We start from the raw sequence: 21688 nt of genomic DNA on the forward strand, positions 1-21688 counted from the left end.
ATTAGAGATCTGCATCATTTCAATTCATCTTACAATTAGCAGTTTGTCGAGAGCGAATACTGGCACTTTCACGGCATAGTTAACGTTATTAAAATCTAAACTTTCCTGAGATAAAAGCAACAATGGCTGCTCAAGAAATGATATAATCTCTCATATTTTTGCTAAAGAGAAAAGTTGTTAAGTTAATGCGAAGATGTAGTTGTGACAAAAGCAGGACAATCTGTACATCCATACATATGTATAATTATATGTTTGTGCTCTAAATCGTATTTTAGTAAAATCAGTGCGATCGTGCGTTTAGATAGACGTGTTTCTTTTTTTTTTAAGATTCATTTTTTCATAAATTATGTGCAATACAGAGGTATGCAATATAATTGCGTGCTCGGTACTTCATTCGCACATAATATATGTATACTTACAGAAGTAAAGCATTTGAAGAACAGCATGATAGGTTGCACCCCTGAAATTTGTGAATTCACAACTGAGTAGTATTCAATAGATAACGCACACCATATATACACACAAAACGCATCGAAAATATCTATCAATCACATCGATCTGCTTTCTTAGATAACTTTATTAATGGATGGCAGAGTTCGTTAACAGAAATAAATGTTTTTCGATTATATTTGACAATGATTAATATAACTTTTAATGACAACACAGATGTATGATAACATACGATCTCATTCGTTAGTAATAGAGAGACGGACACAGTTAATAATCAATCAATCATTTAATCGCGTAGAATCTTTATCGTTATATGTGTCTATTATTAAAAAGAAATAAAAATAATAATTGTTACGTAATAATTAATAAAATAATCTTTTGCAAACAAAATCGATATTAAACAATAATTTTTTCTATAAAAACTTGTTTCTTTAATAAATATTTAAAAAAACAAATTGAAAAATTTCTAATTCCGCACGCGCGTTTCTTAACTGCTTTCTTCATTAATTTTTAATGCACAAGTTTATGTAACACGCATCATAACATCTATTAAATTTTTAAAGAGAACGGATACGTAGGCATGAATAATAAAGACGTCCGAATTCTTCGATCGAAAGGAAGGAACTGTGTCCGCTTAAATAGTTAAGCCCCCAAATAGATGCTTATGTCGAAGACATTAATGGACTATAAAAGGTATTTACGGCATTTACAGAAGATACCGCTTTCATATCTATATCGATCTGGAAACTGACAAGTTAATTTAACATTTATCAAAGCGAATAATTGCCGAAATTTGTCACTTGCGATAACAATTTTTACACAGTACATATATCAACGTTTTACAACCCGACCAAAATTTTACATTGATTTATTGACGACTGTTACTTAAAATTTATCGCCAATTTCTTATTTTGAGAACAAAAAATATTGAGATTTTTATTTCATGTATATAATTAATATATGATACAAAAATGCTAAAAATTCTTCAAACATTCAACCATTTTCAAGAATCGCGAATAAGATTAAAAGAGAATAAAAGTTAGAATATATATTTAAAAAACATCACCCGATATGAATTACGATGTATTCCAATAATGGACTCGAAAATTATTCATCGCGCATTATTATGGCAGGATTAAATTTACATAAATAAATTATAATTCAAGATTCTTAAAATACATCGGCAAAGATTATCCATTTACTGATTGCGATATTAATCTGAAACTTTTGGAGACTTATAAGAACAATTCGAAAATGAAATTCTTTACTTCACGATTACAATTTTTAATCGGTTGAACCCTCCTAAAGTTTTCCTATTTTTAAAGTAAGTAAAATCCAATAATTTGCTTGCGTTTCTTCTCCTGGAAAAATCTCCCCGTTGCGTCTTTCGCGAACGTCAAAATGCTGTCGCGCAAATATTTTCCGAGACGTCGAAAAGAGACATCCTTTCGAACGGTAGATGCCCGATGTAATATCCTGGGGATCGAGATATTTTCCAGGGAGCTGACGAGCGATGCTCTAATTTACGACGGGATGTTTACATCGAACTGTCCCGTATATGTAGACCATCGTGTGGCTCCCGCGCTTGATGATGACATTAAGATCCATTTTAATACCTGGCCACGGTAGTTACTTAACATAGTGACTATAATCGTTGCGTAAACACAAATTTAAGCATAAATGTTGACATGACGGTATAACTATACCTTATAAATATATCGGGAAATATATAATTCGGGAAATGTGTTTCACAACAAACTGCGCATATTATATGGAGATTCTCGCATTTTAATATTGGATGCGAGAAAAATTTCTTTTTGATTATCCTTTATGTTTATCCGAATCACATATAAAATAATATAAAAAAAATCTTTAAATGAAAATAAGTAAAGAATTTGTTTACTTTTAATTTTTCTGATAACTAGTTCGATGGTTAATATTTTGTATCACATATAATAAAATATAAGAAAATAAAAAAATAAAATAAAATAAAATGTAAGGAAATATAAGAAAATAAAAAATAAAATAAAATAAAATAAAATATAATAAAATTGTGTACATTAATTTTCGATATATTTTAAAACAACAGTATTTTATCGAAATTTTATAAAAATTTCATCGGGAAAACTCACGCATACACTATTTCACGCATATCACATTTCTCGATAATTTAGAGCGCATTTAAGGTCGGATGGTTTATATAATAGCAATTTCAGTAAGCACTAAGCAATACGAGAAAAGCTGGAAGAAACTTGTACAAAGCGAGATGTCTCGAGAGGCTGGCGACTACGTCTTTATTGTAGCGTATTTACGCCAGCCTCCATTACGAGGCTGAATAGAATCCACTATACAGCTTGGAGTTACGAAGGTCCTCACGCCTGTGTATTCAACATCTCTACTTATTATGGCACCGTGTCACCGGTGACCGTATATATATAGTCTACACAGTAATAAAATAGAAACCACTTAACCCGTATGCACGCGTGCCTAAGGGTTTCCTTGGCTTCGTCACTCCCTTCTCGTAGTTACAATTTATATGCTGAACTGTAAAATCGTCGTGCTTGACGTTTAAGAATCGATACAAAGAGATATGGTCTTTGAGATAATTTTAAAAATGCCTCGAATCGCAAGCGAAAGAAAGAATAAAGTTAATTACGTAGTTTGATCAATAAAATATTCTCGTGTAAAATGCTCGTATAATTTTATTAAAAATACATTTGAGGTTCTCGATCAATGATAAATCTATTTTTGAAAGAATTGAATTCAATTGATGTATTTTATACGTTAAATAAAATCAAGAACAAAAACGAGAGAAATTTTTGTCGCTTAATTTTTTTATTGAATTATTATCCTATATAATCGCAGTATGAGTTTCATTATATTAAAGTGCAAAGTAATGTAACGCCAGTGAGGCTCTACTCGAGATGATTATCTTATTTTATTATGGTGATATAGCTCTTGAATAATGCAGTCTTAGGATCGAAGAGATCGATGATGTCCGACACGGGGCAGGTCAAAATCCTGCAACGATAGTTTAGCCGTGAGTCAGCACGATTTTCAAGTGTACGAAGTCTCTCTCGTAACGGAAACCGCAATTGCCGTGAGGCTCGGAGCGTTCTAAAATTCCAATCATGCTTGCATTCACGACCCGATAAATTACGGTCGGGTCACGTCCTGTCTCCGACATTGGCAGGATCCAGCATCGCCGACAACACATAACCGGAGATATTCTTAACTCTTGAAAGCAACGAGGCGTGAGTTCCCGATGAAATTTTTATAAAATTTCGATAAAATATTGTTGTTTTAAAATATATCGAAAATTAATATAGAGAATTTTATTATATTTTATTTTATTTTATTTTATTTTTTATTTTCTTATATTTTCTTATATTTTCTTATATTATATTTTATTTTTTATTTTCTTATATTTTATTATATTTTAAATTTACATTAAAATAAAAGATAACAATTATGCGTTAATACTTGAGTTAAATCGAAAATTACAAGCTTTGAAATTTATCTAAATTCTTGATTTTAATGAAGCGTCGGATAAAATTACTCGAAAGATATATAATTGTGTTACGCTTTATCTGTTCCTAAATCTTGATACTAATTGTAAGCCGTAATGTAGATGCAGAGATAAGATTCGCTAATCTCGGAATAGAGTTAATTAAAGCTAAAAAACCAAGATATATAATCATTGTGATGTACGGTTACATATATGCTTACTTAATAATGTGCATCACGCGCTTCCCTTTTAAACAACGTAACGCGAGAAAGATTTTAACTAGACGTACATCAAAGAAACATGAGATGCACTGCATGTTATTATACAACTAATTAAAATATTTAATGTATAAAGCAATGAGTTGACAGGCAGATTATCCTTTAAATTATCATTTGAATGTATAAAGAAGAAAAATATTCTGTTACTTGTGTGAAACAGAGGTAAGGGAGCAAGCTTATATTTTAGCAAATGATTAAAGTTGCTCGAGCTTATGTCTCTGCCAGACGTGTAACGCGTACGTCCGAACTATAAGAGCAACTATCGTCGCAGGTCGGGGGAATTTTCACCATAATGGATTTAAACGGTGCTAACGTAGTTAGCTTACACTCGGAGTGGACATTTCGCGCAGCGCGGTGAGAGATTGCGTATCGTTTCGAACTAATCGCATTCGTCAAGGAATCGCGATCGCGTAATACGTGAAGCTTTTCGCCTTTTATACCTTTCAACGTTTCAAATCCCGCATGAATCTCGTCCGTGACAAATCTTATCAGTTTTCGAAACGACGATTTCGGCAAATATACGCGAAGATTTTTTCTCTTTTTTTTTTCCTCTTCAGGAAAGGAGGAAAGTTTAAAGGCTAAAAGTAAACCGCTCATACGTAAAGTCAATCTTTCTTTGAAAAAAAGAAACTTTTTTAACAATTTTTCTAAATTTTAAAAATTTTTTAATAGAACTGTTTTAAAAAAACTCTTTTAAGTCAATCCTATCAAGATGTAAATGTCGCATATTAATTACATATTTATTTGATTAATTCACACTTTAAAATGTCTTTTTTATTAAAGATTTTATGATAGTTATATATAAATATAGAGTTAATGAATTTCATTGAGAACCGAGGCAAAATATTTATTGTATCGTTTGTTTCAGTGTCTGAGCCAATTTTTTGCGTTCTCCTATTTGTCTTAATATATTCGTACAATATATTCAAATGCCAGGTCAATATGAATAACTGACAAAATTGGACAAGCGAGATATGACTGTGTCCTTCAAATTTTGCTTTAATAACTACTTGTTGCAATTTTCAACAGATTTGACAAGTTTTATCGCTTTGAAAATCTTGATAAACTTTCAAAATTTTATTTCAAAGTAACCAACGCGCGCGCGGATGAAAGTAAAGTTTTATAAGTACAATTGGAAACTATTTTTATAAGACTCAACTATCAAATTATTAAAAATAACCATTATATTATATCCTTACAAAGAAATGTATTTTATTGTTTATATTTATAAATATGTATTAATGAGAAATATATAAGATTGTAAGAGCAATTAATTAGTATGATAAAATAATAGAAATATAATTATTTTTAATTCAATATTATCAGAAAAAAAGGATATTGCATAATGCAATACTGATGATCTTGTAACAAAAGGTTCAGTCTTTCAAAAATAATCTTGATAATTGTTAAAATTATTAAAATATTTCTTTGTATTATTTATTTTTTTATTAATTATTTATTTTTTTATATTTTTTATTAAAATATTTTTTTCTCTTTTCACAGATTATATAAACGCAATATATTCCGTCAAAAATTGTCAAGCTTATAATTTTCCGATCTGGTTTAATCAAAGTTAAATACACAGTTTGATAATCAATTCAATGAAATACATCGTGTTCAGCTTGAATCGTCAATTAATTGATATTGTGTTTAGCATAATTGTCGAAGTCGCGACACCAATTCATTAGCCCTAATAATGTGCATGTCCTAATTAAGGTCATTTTAATCATATTAATAGCAGCGAGTGCAATATTGTGTCTCGCTCATACAATCTATTAATATAATGTGCATGCAATAAACGCGAAATGCTACGAAGGTACTCATTGCATCTATTCTTTGCGTGTCATCGAGCTGTTTGCTTAAGTAGTAATTTAAATAGCAACGAGATATACCGACGCTTACTCGTTACACCAAACAAGCAATTATTGAACTTATAAAAGCAATTTAAATAATTCACAATGTTATCATGATTCGATTATGCGATTACTGTCTATACAGCGGCCGTAGTTGGCCATATAAATTAAAATTACATTCGTTGTGTATTCCTCACACTAGAAGGCTACTCTAGCACGCCTCGAATACGGCGTTGTAATTAAAACGTCCCTAGTGATTAATGAAACGATTATGTGAGCGACCATGTGCTTTTTCTTCTGTCTTTCTCTCTTTCTTTCTTTTGAAAGAAAGAGAGAAAGACAAGAGAAAATATTTCTATTTTCTTGATTTATTTTTTTTTATTTCGCTATTTTTTTAATTGATTCAAAGATACAGCTTTAGTGCATTTAATAAAATACTTGTTTTAAAAATACATCATGGCAAATGACATACCGAGAGATAGTTATTTCCAACATTGCTGCTAATTTAACAAAAAATTGATAATTATATAGAAGTTTATATTTTTCAATTTGTAATATATTTAATCAGTAGTAAAAAGGATTAATCAAGAAATGTTGCTCTTGCCAATGCATTCGCATACGGGATATTCAGCGAATATTAAATCCAAAATCGATGTACTTCGCGAAAGTTTGCAAGTAAGCGAAACGTGGTTCGACGTAGTCATCAATTATTAGGATTTCGTCGTGACCCTCTTATACGGTCGTTCCTAAAGGGAGGATAAAACGAGCAAAATCTGTTCTATCGATGCATCAATCTTGACCTCTTTAAGAATTATATTCGCGATACAATTCTATCAGTGGAAGCAATATCGTGACCTATATTTTAGAGAGAATGCCCTGCCCAGGGCAAAATATTGGTTGATAAGATCGTGTTTGAAATCTTTGAGCAGATCTGAATCAAAATATATATATAATCAATCGTAAATAAAAAAATATATACATTTTATTTGCACAACTCGTTAGTTTCCGGAAAACTTGATAATGAGTTTTTTACTGAAATTAACATGACGAGAACAAATAAAGGATATTTCCATACAAAAATTTAATAGTCAAGTTGGATTAATAATTAAATTTTTGGATCGATAAGAGAAATAACATTTGTTACAGTGCATCGATTTTTATAAAAAACAAAAAATAATATACGAAAATTGTTTAAACTCTTAAAACAAAATATTGATATTTTTATATACTCAACGCTATAATTTATATAATTAAAAATTTATATCACACTATCTTTTGTCTCTCTCTCTCTTTCATATAGAATGTAAATTAATAAAATTATTTTTTTATATCAAATTTTTAAAAATTGTTTCTAAAAGAGAGACTGTTGACATTCTTTTCAAGTTGTTTTAAAAAAATATTTCGGCATTTAAAGATTAAATAAATAGAAATCACAAGATCAAAAAACGTAGCAGCTTTCGTCGTCATGGCAGTGGAGTTACGAGATAATCAAATAAAGGCTTTGGCTTCGAAAATCTGTCGTCACACACATAGAGTAGTTGATAAATTTGACGGGATCGAATCACGTCATGCGCACTGATACGAGATTTATCAAATATTTGATGGCAGCAACCATAGAACAGAAATTGTCACCGATATCGTCTCTGTGGGATACGCAATTAAAACAATGTTACATTCGTCGAGCATTCCAATAAAGATCCTTTCATTAATCGATTACTAATAAAATATTTTTCAAAAGCAGAAATTTAAATTCAAAAATGCTCCAATTAATTTCTCCTTCAAATTAATTATTAAAATAAAATTAATTATTAAATCAAAGAACAGATAAGGACAGTCGCCGATAGACTCTTAGAAACCGTGTTTCGATTTAGAATTTGGAAAGTTTTTATATTACAATGCATTTAATGCATCGCAAAGTTGTAGCGGTGCAATTTCGCTGCGTTTTACAGCGCTTCAACTTTATGAATAAAAGCCCGCTGCAATAAACCGGTAACTACCTTACGCGTCTAAAAGCAAGAGAATGGAGAACCGTTTATTCTTATCTAGCCAGCGTACCGAGTAATTAGCTGCTGTAGCTCCGGTCGAGGAAACGGTTCATTACTTCCGTGCTACGTACGAGCCGGAAATTCCGCGCATCGTAAGAAAGTGCATTTGGACCAATGCGGATTACACTTATTTTCTATTTAGCTTGCATAAAGCCGACACGTACTTATGACAGCATCCACTTTGTCTCTCAAGCGGTGTTAAGCTAAATAAACGGAATATGTAAATACATGCATCCGTGTCTACATTCTGTTGACGTTCGTGATTGTATCTTGTTAAACGTTTGCAACAGCGCATTTACAGGATACTGCTGTTATAATTCACTATTAAAATTCATCATGGAGATTTTCCCTGTTAAATTCCCGACCAGTGTAAAAATATTTATATTTTATTTCTTATGAGATAATGTATCTATCTCTCTCTCGTTTTTTACATCTTTTTCGTTATATCACTATCAACTTCACATTATTAAGATTAAACTAATATTATTTTTTTTCATATTATATTCATTATTCACACAGTTTATTTATATTCTTTTTTTAAAAAAGAACTGTAAATTGTAATAGAAAGTGATGTATTATTATTAATATTATCGTTGGAACTTTTTTTATTTTTTTTTTATTAATATTGCTAATTGAATTTATTTCATACATGTATATTTATAATTTCTTGATATTATCAGGAGGAAGCGCAACAATAGTGAATTTTTTTAGTATATAATATCTTATTGTTGTTTGAAATATCTAACTAAATAAAATAAAAAATGTCTTTTCTCTCATTATGGAACAGAAAATACGTAATACAGTACGCGCGCTATATGATGCAATAATTAAGTCTCTGATGTCGTCGTTTCGCCTGAGAATAGTCCTCATTTCAGAATTCAAGCGCCCTCGATACGACATGCGCATTTTATCTCTAAAACCTCTGAGAATAAACAAGTTAAACAGGACAAATTTTCTGACTATTTTTCTGCCTCGTTTTTTTAACACGAAAATATTAAAGTACCATAATAGTTTTAGTAATAAACGAACGAAATTAAAAACAAATATTGTCGTAAACTAAACTTTAGTGTAGGAAAGGATAGAACACATACTTTAATTAATTTTAAAAGTGGATTCAATTTTAATAAAACTTTAAATATTTTTGTTAATTACTAAAAAATAATATTTTATTCGCACAAAAAAATGAACGCATTTATTTCGAAGCAAAAAAGAGCAATAACTTGGATCTTGTTTCTTATAATCACGAGCACGTATTTAGGTTGTAATTTTCTTTTCTTTAAGAATTTTATCCGTACAATTCGCATAAAGGCAGAAAATATTTAGATATTTCCATTTGCATGTTTCATTCTGTCTGAAACTATCACTAAAGATGTAAACGCGTCGCGAACGAACATCGTTATAAAAAGGGAGAGTAATTTTGAAACAAATCATACTCATGGCTTCTGAACGACGCGATCGATACTGTGGATAAGCCGAAGAAGATGCGAATGCACATCGACGAGAGAGACAGCACTTTACTCGCGCGAGTCGAGTGTCATCAAATGTTAACGACGCGCAGTAAAAATTACTTAATCTAATATAGGAAAAATATTCCGCTCGACTTTTTTTAGTTAAAGAGTTATTTTAGTTATTTCATCCAAATAGGATAATTTAAAATTTAAATTTAAAATTTTCCAAGAAGATATACATATATTTACGTGTAATTTTAAAAAACTTCAAAAAAGTATACATATTTACATGTGAAATTTTGAGAAAATAGAAAGATCCAATATATTTCTTAAAATATAAATAGAGAAGTATAATTTTACATTTTCTGATTTCATCTTTAAATTTCATTATCGATTATGACGAATATCTAAAAGCGTTATAATAATCGAAAGAGATTTGTTTGATTGATTATTACAAAATTTATAAAATGTTTTAATAGAATTTTGACGTTTAAAAAATGAATTGAAATCGTCTTGTCTTAAATATTCTTCAATTTGTGTTTTATATTTTATTGCTGTAAATTAGAATTCTGTGTTAAAATTAAAGTATTCAGAAAAGACAAGGTACGTCGCGCATATAAATTTTATGAAGTTATAATGTAACTGGCGGTTATAATGTACGCGGCGCAGATCGCAACTTCTTAATTTAGCAAATTATATACTCGACAATTCAAAACTAGAATGTACGTGAAGTAAAATAGTCCGCGGACACGGTTTAATGCAAATGCATGTTCTACAAATACTTTGTCATTTTTTCCCGAAAGATCATTGACACACGGAGAGCACTTTCAGCGAGTTTTTTACTAATTTTGTCGATGTTGGCGTAAATTTACGTGCAATGACGCAATCGGGGGTTAATGGAAGTGAAAATATGTTACCGATAATTGCGTTATCAACGCGAATACAACATCGCTGCTCCGCCACGGCAATCTTCGAGAATGATGCAAATCGAGAGTATTCCCAATACATATTGTATGCATGCAACGTTCGACTACAATAAACACATTAAACAACAAGATGGCATACTAAAATAATGGCTTAAAGTGCTCTCCTCTAAAATGGTATATTTTATTTCAACAATAATAAGCCATTTAATATTTAACGAGTCACAGTATATGCATTGTTTTAAATTAACTCGTCACTAATTCTAAAAATAAACTCACGTATTATAGAATTGGAAAATATATTGATAAACAAAGTTATGAGAAGAAACTTTGCGTTCCTCTCTTCCTCTTTCTCTGTAACTGTTATGTACGATAAATGCGGATTTCAATAATAAATACAAAATATGAATTTTCGAATTTTCGAATTGAAGCGTATTTGAGATAATTTTAACGACCATTTAAAGCCTGTTTTTCTAAATGCTAGTTCTAGCCGATTGGCGAGACAAAATCGCTTATAATACTCTTAAAGCCACAGTGAACATGCCTGAGTTACGGTGTAACGCGACGAAAAACAACGGCAAAAACATTGCGTCTGAGTTGCCAGGCGCACGATGTATCGGGAAATTTGCATCTACGCCCCAACTAAGGATAAGAGAACCGCTTCTGCACATATAAAGTATGTAAATGCCCGTCTGAGCGCTTCGAGAAGATGCAAATAATAGTGGCGTTTCTTTCTCGCATCTAGTGGGCCTGTTAGGAGCCTACCGGTAACGAGGGTAGAATGAAAGGGTGATGGGGGTTGTGACGCCTCGCGAGTAATTTATTATTCTCCAACACATCTCTCCGCAACGTTGCTAGACATACCAAGATTTTTCAGACTCTGAAGGAACTTAATTTCATGGCTGTCACGCGTGCGTTCACTAATTCACTCTTCTCGTTCCCTCTTTCATTCGCATATCTAACTATTCGATCAAGGGCGCCATAAATTATGTCGAAAAACGATCAATAAGAAGATAAATAATTGTAAATGAAATTTATGAATAATTAAAGTATTTCACGATTGTAGATTATAAATAGAAAGATTATCGATCAATTCTCTTAATTTTATTATAAATTTTGAAATGTCACTTGCGTCAATTAATTTTTTATCTATAGAGCGATAAAATTCGTACAGCATTGTATAATTTCCAATATTGGAGATGAAAGTTCTCTCTTTTCGCGAATAATAATTAAATATTAACTTTAGCACACATCATCTGATGTTTGTCAGATTCTTGCTTGTTAATTCCATTTAAATCTACAGTCATATATTATTGGGAAAGTATTATTATTCGTGCAAAAAATAATCTCTATTCTACGATTACTTATACAGCATCGATATAAAGTTTGTTTTAATTAATAAAGTTCGCAATCCCCTCTGTTCACATGTAGCTGTCCAAAGTTACGAGATTTATTAGGAAAAGAAAAAAAAAACGCGGATTGCATGTATATAGATGCTCGAATATATTCTCTCGTAATTAATCAAATTTACGATATTATCCTATCGATGAAATATTCGTATAATGTTTATTACTTCTAAGTTTTTTCTGAATTCAAAAATTAATTATAATTTATATATATTTGTCCATTATATCAACAACAGAAAATAAATTTTTATACTTATATTTATTTACTTATAATTATTTACTTTTTACAACAGACTAAATGTGTCAAAACGAGATCAACTTGTATTAAATTTTTAAATTTTTTAAATTTAAAAATTTTAAATATCATTTAAAATAAAAAATTGTGTGATATAATGTTCGTATATCTCAGACAAATTATATAGAAGAAAGGAAATTATTTGTGAAAATAAACTTTAATAATTTGCGGAGAAAAAAGATACGCGTGATAAGAACAGAAACTGCAAGATTGCATATCTGAGAGAGTGGCGCAAGAAACTGATTTAAAAACATTCATTAATTCCGCAACGTCATAAATCAAATCATAGTCATGTAATGCGACATTAACGCATTCTCTTTTTCTTCATAACAAAAACTTGTCATTCGATCACGCGTCTCTTTTTCGCGGTCCTTAATCGTGCAGTCGTGTAAAAATGTTCGCGTGTTGTGCATTCATTACACCTGCCGAAACAAACTCCCGATCCTCGTTTATTTAGCTCGATCCTGAATAAAAAATACAAGATTTATGATTTGAACGTACACAGAGCGCGCCTGTTGTCAATCTTTTCGCGTACATGACATGGTCCTGCCAACATTATACCGCGAATTTATAACCGAGACCCAATTTCACAACTTAATTTTATCATCGATCAAGCAGATTATCTAAAAAATGAATGATTATGAAAAAGGAATATTTTTTTTATTAGTTATCGCGCTTAAGAGATTAACTCTCTAAAACAAAAGCTAACGACGTATCGAGAGAAAAAAATAAGCTTTTCAACCAAACACAATTCAGTCGTACGGTACAAAGCGGCGATGCATTGAAGAAGCGCAGGTAGCATGCTCATCACGCTTCTCTTAAACGCGAAAGTCTGTTAAGGGTGCTTTTTTACAATTTCTTTCGTATCGTATAAGAGATCCACAAATGGAAAGTGCTCGAGCTCGGAAGAGTTTGATTTTTCAACGTTAGTGAATTGAAATAAGAACGACTGGCGAACAATTCTTGACGGAATAGAAGCGCAAAGTCGATGGAACGGAGACACGATAGACGCGTTTGCGAGAAACTTTAGAAATTAACATAGATCAAATAGACAAGCGAATGCTATTTCGCGAAGCTAATAGGATTAATTTGCATATACATAGTTTTGTTTCGATTCGTGCTATTTATTTAAGCATTTTAATAGGATCATTTCGACAAATTTACTTTCAATATAGCTGAAGAAATTTGAGAATCACAGAGATTTCGAAACTAAGGAATTGAAAATATAATAAATACATTAATTTTTTATATCATTTTATCATAAATTATGTTTTTTTTTTATTTTAATTTTTTAATAAAATCTCAAAATACAAAGAGTTTAAAAAATTATAGAAAGATTATATTAATAAATTTATAAAAATTGAATAAAATCATAAGAAAATATACATAAAAAATATAAAAACTTAAAAGTGTATTTTTGTTTACAAAAAAGCTACGTATGCTTTAAAATTCTTTATGACATTTGCTTCATTCGGAGAAGAAATCTTTGCATCATCTTTATATTAGCTGAATCATCAATATTTATTCTTCACATAGCTAACTCAAATTGATATTTAAAGCATTTTTTGTTCAAATTATAAGAATTATGGCAATATTAATCCTTTAAAACTTAAATGAGATAAGAGCAAAAGAAAAAGTAAAAATGTCGAGCTTTCGAGATTATTTTCAGTAAGAAGCAATCCTAAAAAGAGAAAAGAGTCCCAACGCACTATTTTAGAAACAAATGTAAATGCATATTTTAGTCGAGAGTGTCGACGCAATTGTTCCATCGAGGGGAAACAAGTAGTAACCATTTCAATCCAGAAAGACTGAGTTCCTTCCATTGTCCACAAAAGGAAGAAAATCCGAGGTTAGCCGGGTCTATATGAACAAAGATGTCGAACGAAACTAATTGAAAATTTCTTTGTGTTACGCAAGTTTGAATACACATGCAAGATTAAAAAAAATGCGATCCAAAGGATTGATTGCTTTCTCGAGCCAAACTTTTACTCGAAAAATTCACCACGTTCGTGACACGCATATGCGTACAAACACACATGCGACATTTATGCTATGTGTGTCTATATGTCACGGAGTGTCTGTAAGAATGTCTGTATGTCACGTGCGATTAAGTGGCCGAAAAGAAAACGAGAAACGAGATTTTCTCTTTTATCTTTCTCTCTCATTTGATCTATATGAAAGTTCAAAACTTTATAAATACACACTTTATTATTATATAAAATTGAATATCTATTGATAGATTAAGAATCAACAAAAATTACAATACTGTCAGCAAGAATTACAATACTGTAAAAATTAACAGGAAATAATACTTAATATTGTTACTTATGTCTAATATTCTTTTAATTTTTAACGTTAATATTATTAATTTGCAATGTTGCATTTTTCATAATATATCATATTCTTTTATCTTATAATATTATATTCTTATTTTATCATATCTACTCTCGCGAAAACACGATTGAAAAATCATATAAAAAACAAAAAAAATCTTTCTTTATATTTTCAGTTGCAAAAATAACGAGATTTGTATTCGATCAATGCAATCAACTCGATTTTATAATAACATAGCAATTATATATTCAATTTTGCATGTTTGTAATCTAAACTATAAGACGCATAAATAAAAAATAATATATTTTTATTTTTGTTTTATATTTTTTATACGGATATATCAAACTTATCGAATTATTGTTTGTCCACTGATTTTTTTTATTAATTTGAAATCAATTTTTCCCGTTGGAGAAAATTTGTTTATGTAAAATATAATTTTTACACATACGCACATATTTTATGTGTATGTTTTAAACGTATGACTGAAAAAAATAAAGTGTTCTTTGGCAACTGAGATTCAGAGACATATGTGCAAATAATAAAATTGCTTTTTATTCCAAGCAAATAATATTTGAGTAGATTAATAACTGGAAAGTTATTTATTAAAAAGTTTAATATTACACATTTGTAGCAAACATGGATGTCCTTTGTTAAGAGAAAAAAATACTTCGTTTTAATTAAAAAACAAACAAAAAAGATAGCTTGCTAATCTAAAATATTTTTAATTGTAAAATTAAATCTCTTTAAAAATAGAAATATATAGAAGTTGAATATGTTACATATCAAATATGCGAATGAAAATTTCTTTGAAATAACATCTAAGTCATGAATTAATTGAAAACCAAATACTGACATTCGTCTCAAAGCCAATATTTTTCGCAGCTGATATGCGCGCGGGGGATCATAAAAATTCACCACGTGTACCATCTAAACGATTTAATTCGATATACCCGTCCGAATACTCAATTTCATAACTGCAAACGGCATTTCCCTTTGACACTTTTCACCGATGTGGACGATATTTACATCGACTACTACCATTTGATTCTAGAACGCCACTTATTCGCCTTAACAGAAACGTAATCCATGATATGCGAATAAAAAGTCTTTGACATAAAACACCAGGTTTCGTATACCAATGCGATCGACAGAATAATATAAAGTTGGACAATAATAGTGCGCGATATATCATTTTTAACTCGATTATCGCATTGAATATTGGCAATCACGACCTAATATCTCTCTTTCGACTCGCCACATGTGGAGGGAAATAGAAATGTAATTGTGAGAGAGACTCTCTCTCAAAGAAGGCAGCTCTTACATTAGGGCGGGTGCGAGCGAAGAAATGGCTTAAGGAAAAACGGCGTACGTTGAAAAGGAAGGTCGGCTATATCACACGGCCACAGAGAGACAGTGTGTGCCGTAGTCAAGAGAGAAATACGATTGGTGGGGATATTGATCCTCCTTGGGAGTTGCCATGTGCAACGTCGTGGCGGTCCTTTGCTCGAGCGACTTCGCGATTCTTCTTTCGAGACAGCAACGCGTCGCGACGCCGACGCCGTTTCTCGCTATTTCCCCTGCCTTTCCTATTTCTTTTATTCTCCTCGTTTTCTATCGCCAATCCGGACTTCGAGGGTTCCGCCTTTCTTTACACACTTCCGCCAAAGTTTTCCGACGCTCCTGACCGAGCTATTCTGTCACACACACACACACACACATTTCAGTCTTTTCCAAACTTTTTTTTTCAATATCGCAGGTGCCGTTTTATATGCACTTGGAAGAAAAAAAGTGCTTAGTGTATTTCGCGTGAGCAAGACAATTTACAATTCTTTCATAAGAGTAGGATCATTATTAATGATACAATTAAAAAGAAATAATTTTATATAAAAATAATTTTATATAAATAATTTTATATAATAATTATATGAATAATTTTATATGAATAATTTTATATAAATAATTTTATATAAAAAACATATAAATCAATTTAATGTAGATTAAAACTTTTTTTTCGTACCAATTTCCATAACAACTTTCTGATAAGCTGTATGAAAATCATTATTTGTTTCTTAATTAATTTTTTATTGCATAATATAAACTTTTGAAACATGGCAATTCTTTCATAAGAGTAGGATCATTATTAATGATACAATTAAAAAGAAATAATTTTATATAAAAATAATTTTATATAAATAATTTTATATAATAATTATATGAATAATTTTATACGAATAATTTTATATAAATAATTTTATATAAAAAACATATAAATCAATTTAATGTAGATTATATATAAAACTTTTTTTTCGTACCAATTAATTTCCATAACAATTTTCTGATAAACTGCATGAAAATCATTACTTGTTTCTTAATTAATTTTTTATTGCATAATGTAAACTTTTTAAACATGGCAATATTGGTACATGGAAAAATCGAATTTAACGAAACGGATAAAATGATAAGATCAAGATTCACAAGTCGACATGCTGATTTCAGTATTTGATTTAATCGTTGATATAAATAGTCTTGTCTGTCATGCCTCATATACGCAGAGTAAATATATTTTAGTCTGCATCAACGAGGCAGAACTACGTAATCTACGTAATAATTCCAGTTTACCCTTTTCGCTCGTGTAGTTATGAAACAGAGGGATTAATATCCATATGAATAATTATTAATTAAACAATTACTAAGCAAGAAGCTTCTCCAAATTATTGAGCATTAAATGGAAAGCTTGTTTGATACGTATATACATATATAATTCGGTATCGAAATTATTTAATTTTTTAAAACTCTAGAATATGAACCAAAAACAGATTCAGATGGAAAAATTTTTATTTCAAACACTCATAAACTCGTTACTTTTATATATTAAATAAATTCCGTCAATTCGCGCAAATATAACATCATACTTTACAAAAAAAAGACGTGTTTCTTTTATTAGAAATACGATTATGCTTATTTAATCGCAAATCTCTTATATTGTTATGGTTTTATGCAAATCTCTCTTGTATTGTTATCGCTTAAACGTAAAGCGTCACGAGAGCAAGTTATATGCAAGCTGGGATTAAATCAAATTGTTGTGTTTGCTTCGTACAAGTTAACGATTTGCCGTAATTGCGGTTCGCGTAACTGTTCACGTACGTCTGTGCACATTCTATCGCGTTCTATTCAACATTCACGAAATAGTGGTACTACTTAATCGTGAATCAGGCATCAGACATCAGTGTGAAGATCCCGTGAAGCATTGAGTTTCATCCAAAATGGGAACCGTACTCTGCGCGAATTCTGACAGAGTGTTTGGCATAGCAAGCTAATCGGAGTGCTCTCCCTCCCGTCCATTCCCTCTCCCATCAACTCTCACCCCCACATCGCGAATCACGTCACTTCCAGTTGGCGACCGACCGAGATCTCCTCTTTGTATAAAGGTTCACTGTTTCATGCTTGCGACTGATTCTATTAATTCTAGAAATACTACAAAAAATGAAAGCGTTTTTTCATTGATGGCCTTTATCACGGCGGACAATTGTTACGGGTTATGCAACCGATTTGCATTTTATAATGAAAAGTATGCTTTAAGACTTTGATGTAATACATTTTTATTTGCAACACATAACGAAAAAATATCTTTCTTAATGATGCGTGTAAGCAAAATGTCTATTACATTTTACTTTGCAAAGATTACATACTATGTATATATAACTTGGATTGAAGCAGCTGCACAAGAGTACGCAACGCACATTGCAACGCAAGCAAATACGCGCGTCCGCGTAAACAAACATGCTTCCTGTCGTGTTGCACATGTATAGTTGTTACGCTTGTTGATTTCCATAGACATTACTAGATTTCTCTCTCTTGCGCGCGCGAACATTTTTTCCAGCGCGGTAAGTGAACCGTGAATGATATATTGTCACTGCTGCATAAAATATATCTCAATAGTTGAGATTGTTCGTTGGAAAGTAACGCATTGTATTTATTATAACATTTCAGTAGTAAAAAATTCTGTTAAAAAATTCTGTAAATTACATACGACACAATACACAAATTTGTTACAACTCTATAATAGCTATGTCACTTGTAATAATATGAATGACAAAAGAAAAGTTGGTTGGTTTTTCACAGATTTTTTCGTGACAAACTCTGTTCGTCACATACATGCATGCATTTATAAATGTAAAGTAAATGTCACGCAATTTCTTTTACGTCAAAAAAACCCGAGTCGAAATACCCTTATAGAAAAATACACTCAACTTTGATGATTAACACTCAAATTTAGGCGTAAGTTAAGTGTTTATCATCAACCTTGATGGTTAACATTTAAATTTGGGTGTAGGTTGAGTGTTTGTCATCAAAGTTGATGGTTAACATTTAAATTTGGGCGTAGGTTGAGTGTTTGTCTTCAAAGTTGAGTGTTAACACTTAAATTTGGGTGTTAGATTGAGTATTCATTAAGATTTGATCTAAATTGTGAATTTGTAACCCTCAATGATAAGTGTAGGTTGGGGATTAACTCTTAATGCTGAGTGTAGATTGGAGGTTGGGTGTTGGTTTGGTGTTAACTTTCAATGTTTAGTGTTGATTTGATCAATGTCGCGATGATCCCCTCATCGTTGGGTGTTGTTCAGGTGTTATTATGTTAATCTTCATTAAGTTTCGATTAATGATCTCCATTGTTAATCGAGTATTGATTAATAACTGTTATATGTATAATTGCATAGTATAGTTGATTAATGAAATAATTGTGTTTAATAATATAATAACAAATAAAATGAAACCAAAACGTAAATACCCTTATGGAAAAATACCCTCAATTTTGGGTGTTAAACCATTAAAAAAAAATCCTCAAAGTTGGGTGTGATTTCGGACCGCCAATTGAAGGTTAACCATCATTTGAAGGTTAACCTTCAATTGGCGGTTCGAAATCACACCCAACTTTGAGGGGTTTTTTTTAGTAGTTTAACACCCAAAATTGAGGGTATTTTTCCATAAGGGTAATCTCACATTTCCGGGGTCGTGTCTACAACTTGATTTGTTTTCTTCGTGCTTCGTGTTTACATTTTTGCAAATTTACCAGAATCATTAATACACAAAAGACTTGTAACAAATTGTACGGAACGAAATATAAACGTCGCGAACAGGGACCATGGTACATTATGAAGAAGGCGCACGTCGTCACGCTTAACGATACAGCGGGGAAGTTAAAATAGGAAAAGTAACGCGTCACAGCGGGGGAAGAATTCCGACAAGATCTCGAGAGACGTGTTATCGCGCTCGGGAACGACACTTGGATACAAGTCCCAACGGTGCACGACCCAATAAATGCGTCGTCACAGTGTACCATGATATTAAGAAATTTTCGCGAAACACTTCGTTTCGTGCTGCGTACACTACGCGCTGTGCTTATTTCGGTTTATCTTCGTGGAAGATAGAACTCAAACAAGCGTCACGTCAATATTATGCCCGCAGGGTGCCAGCAACTTTTGTCAATTTCGATTTCGAAGTTGGTCGACTATGATGAATAATAACTTATTGAACAAAATTTTGCTCATATCTCATTGTTCACAAAAACATTAGCAATATGCATTTATATAATGTATAATGTCAATGAAAAATATGGATGATAGAGAGAGAGAGAGAGAGAAATATTTATTCTGCAATTTTCGTTTTTAATGTATACAAATTGTAATGTAAAAAACATGTAAAATTTAAAAAATTATTTCAGAGATCTGAGAGAAATTGATCGAAAATTACCGATATTATTCAACATAAAAGTCGTGTTATGTTGGTGAAATCTACGCGATATTTTATTGCCATCAAACGTTTGCGAAAGAGCAATCTCAAGTGCAAGATGTTGTACGAAAATCCTTGTATTTGGATAGCTGGGAAAATTTTATGTAAAAACTTCTACAATTGCATTTTACGATGCAATGTTGTAATCTTGAAATCTCGAAATTTCGAGAGAGAGAGTTTTCGTGAGCAAAAATTCGTAATACGCTTGGTATTCCATTTTCGACTCGGTGGTATTTCGTTCTCGAACGCCAACCGAAGAAAGAGAACCCGTCACGATTTTCTCGGTTTGATCAACAGCAATCGTAATAACAGTCCGCGTGACACGAGATGATGACCCTACGACCTGGTAATTAGGTGTCGCGCCATCGGCGCCCATGACGTGACACGGCCTGATGTAAAATAAAAATTCGAAGGAAAATAACGAATAATTGGCCGCTCTCGACGAATCGATCGGCCGAGACTTGTTCGATATTTGACGAAATTGCTTTCGCGAATGAGAGACGTCTACCAAATCGTACTAAAAACACGAGAATCTCTTTAATTAAAACCCCCACGAAACCCCCACGAAATGATACGTTGTAGACGCAGACGAGAGATGATGAAAGGATGATAGTGCTTTTGATGAGAAATTTTTAACATACATTAAACGAGGGAAAAAGATCGATATCGTTTTCAAAAAAAACGTATACGCTTTTCATCAATCCATGTAATCTCAGTTTTATAAAGCCAACGTTATTTTGTAACTCGATTTATTCATCAACTTTATTTTACAAAGAAAATCATGCAATTTCATTTCCTGCACAATAGCTACGATTGCATTGTTTCTCGAACAATAAAGAAAATATTGCACATTTCTTAGTATGCATAAGTAGAATGCATTCTTTGTACTTTTGTAACGTTTATAGAGGGAGTGTGAAAAATGCATTTTCTACGATGTATTATACAAGCTTGAATCGAACTAATAAGTCTTTCCTTCGCTTCATTCATACGCAAACACGTTCATATTTATATCATATCTTTCTTACATTATTCATAAATTTAAAATCTTTTCATGGATTGATGCAGTAATGATTTATTAATTGTTGCAAAAGTTATGAAATTACACATCTGCCGAATTCACATGGAAATTATCTCAAATTCCTTGAAATTAATTATGTGTCAAAGACGCGTTAATATTCTCTGAATAAAGTTAGGTATAATTTAACTCTAAAGTAAACCAAACTCTGAATTAGAGCCATCATCATCCGGATTATAGTCACTCGCGTAACATAGATGGGGAAAGAAATAATTAATAATCCCTATTGTGATACTTTTATCTAAAACAGAATAAACCGATAATCAATTTGAATAATAAACTT

At 31.3% G+C, this 21688-nt stretch overlaps 1 protein-coding gene across 8 annotated transcripts in view; it reads right to left on the reverse strand.

The window, feature by feature from the left end:
• Positions 1-21688, reverse strand: part of LOC145959570 (uncharacterized) — a 126134-nt gene that overhangs the window by 92168 nt on the left and 12278 nt on the right. The window contains exon 2 of one of the 8 annotated variants that reach the window (XM_083078548.1): positions 420-460. The exons of the other annotated variants lie outside the window; for them this stretch is intronic. Coding sequence (XP_082934674.1) covers positions 420-446 — 27 coding nt within the window. The 5' untranslated portion in view covers positions 447-460. The remainder of the gene's footprint in view (positions 1-419; positions 461-21688) is intronic. 8 annotated transcript variants of the gene reach the window in all.

The sequence above is a fragment of the Camponotus vicinus genome, unplaced genomic scaffold (genome assembly GCF_025532165.1).
Source record: "Camponotus vicinus isolate PSW18456_S1 unplaced genomic scaffold, iyCamVici1.0 SCAF_1, whole genome shotgun sequence".
In the NCBI taxonomy this organism is placed as follows: domain Eukaryota; kingdom Metazoa; phylum Arthropoda; class Insecta; order Hymenoptera; family Formicidae; genus Camponotus; species Camponotus vicinus.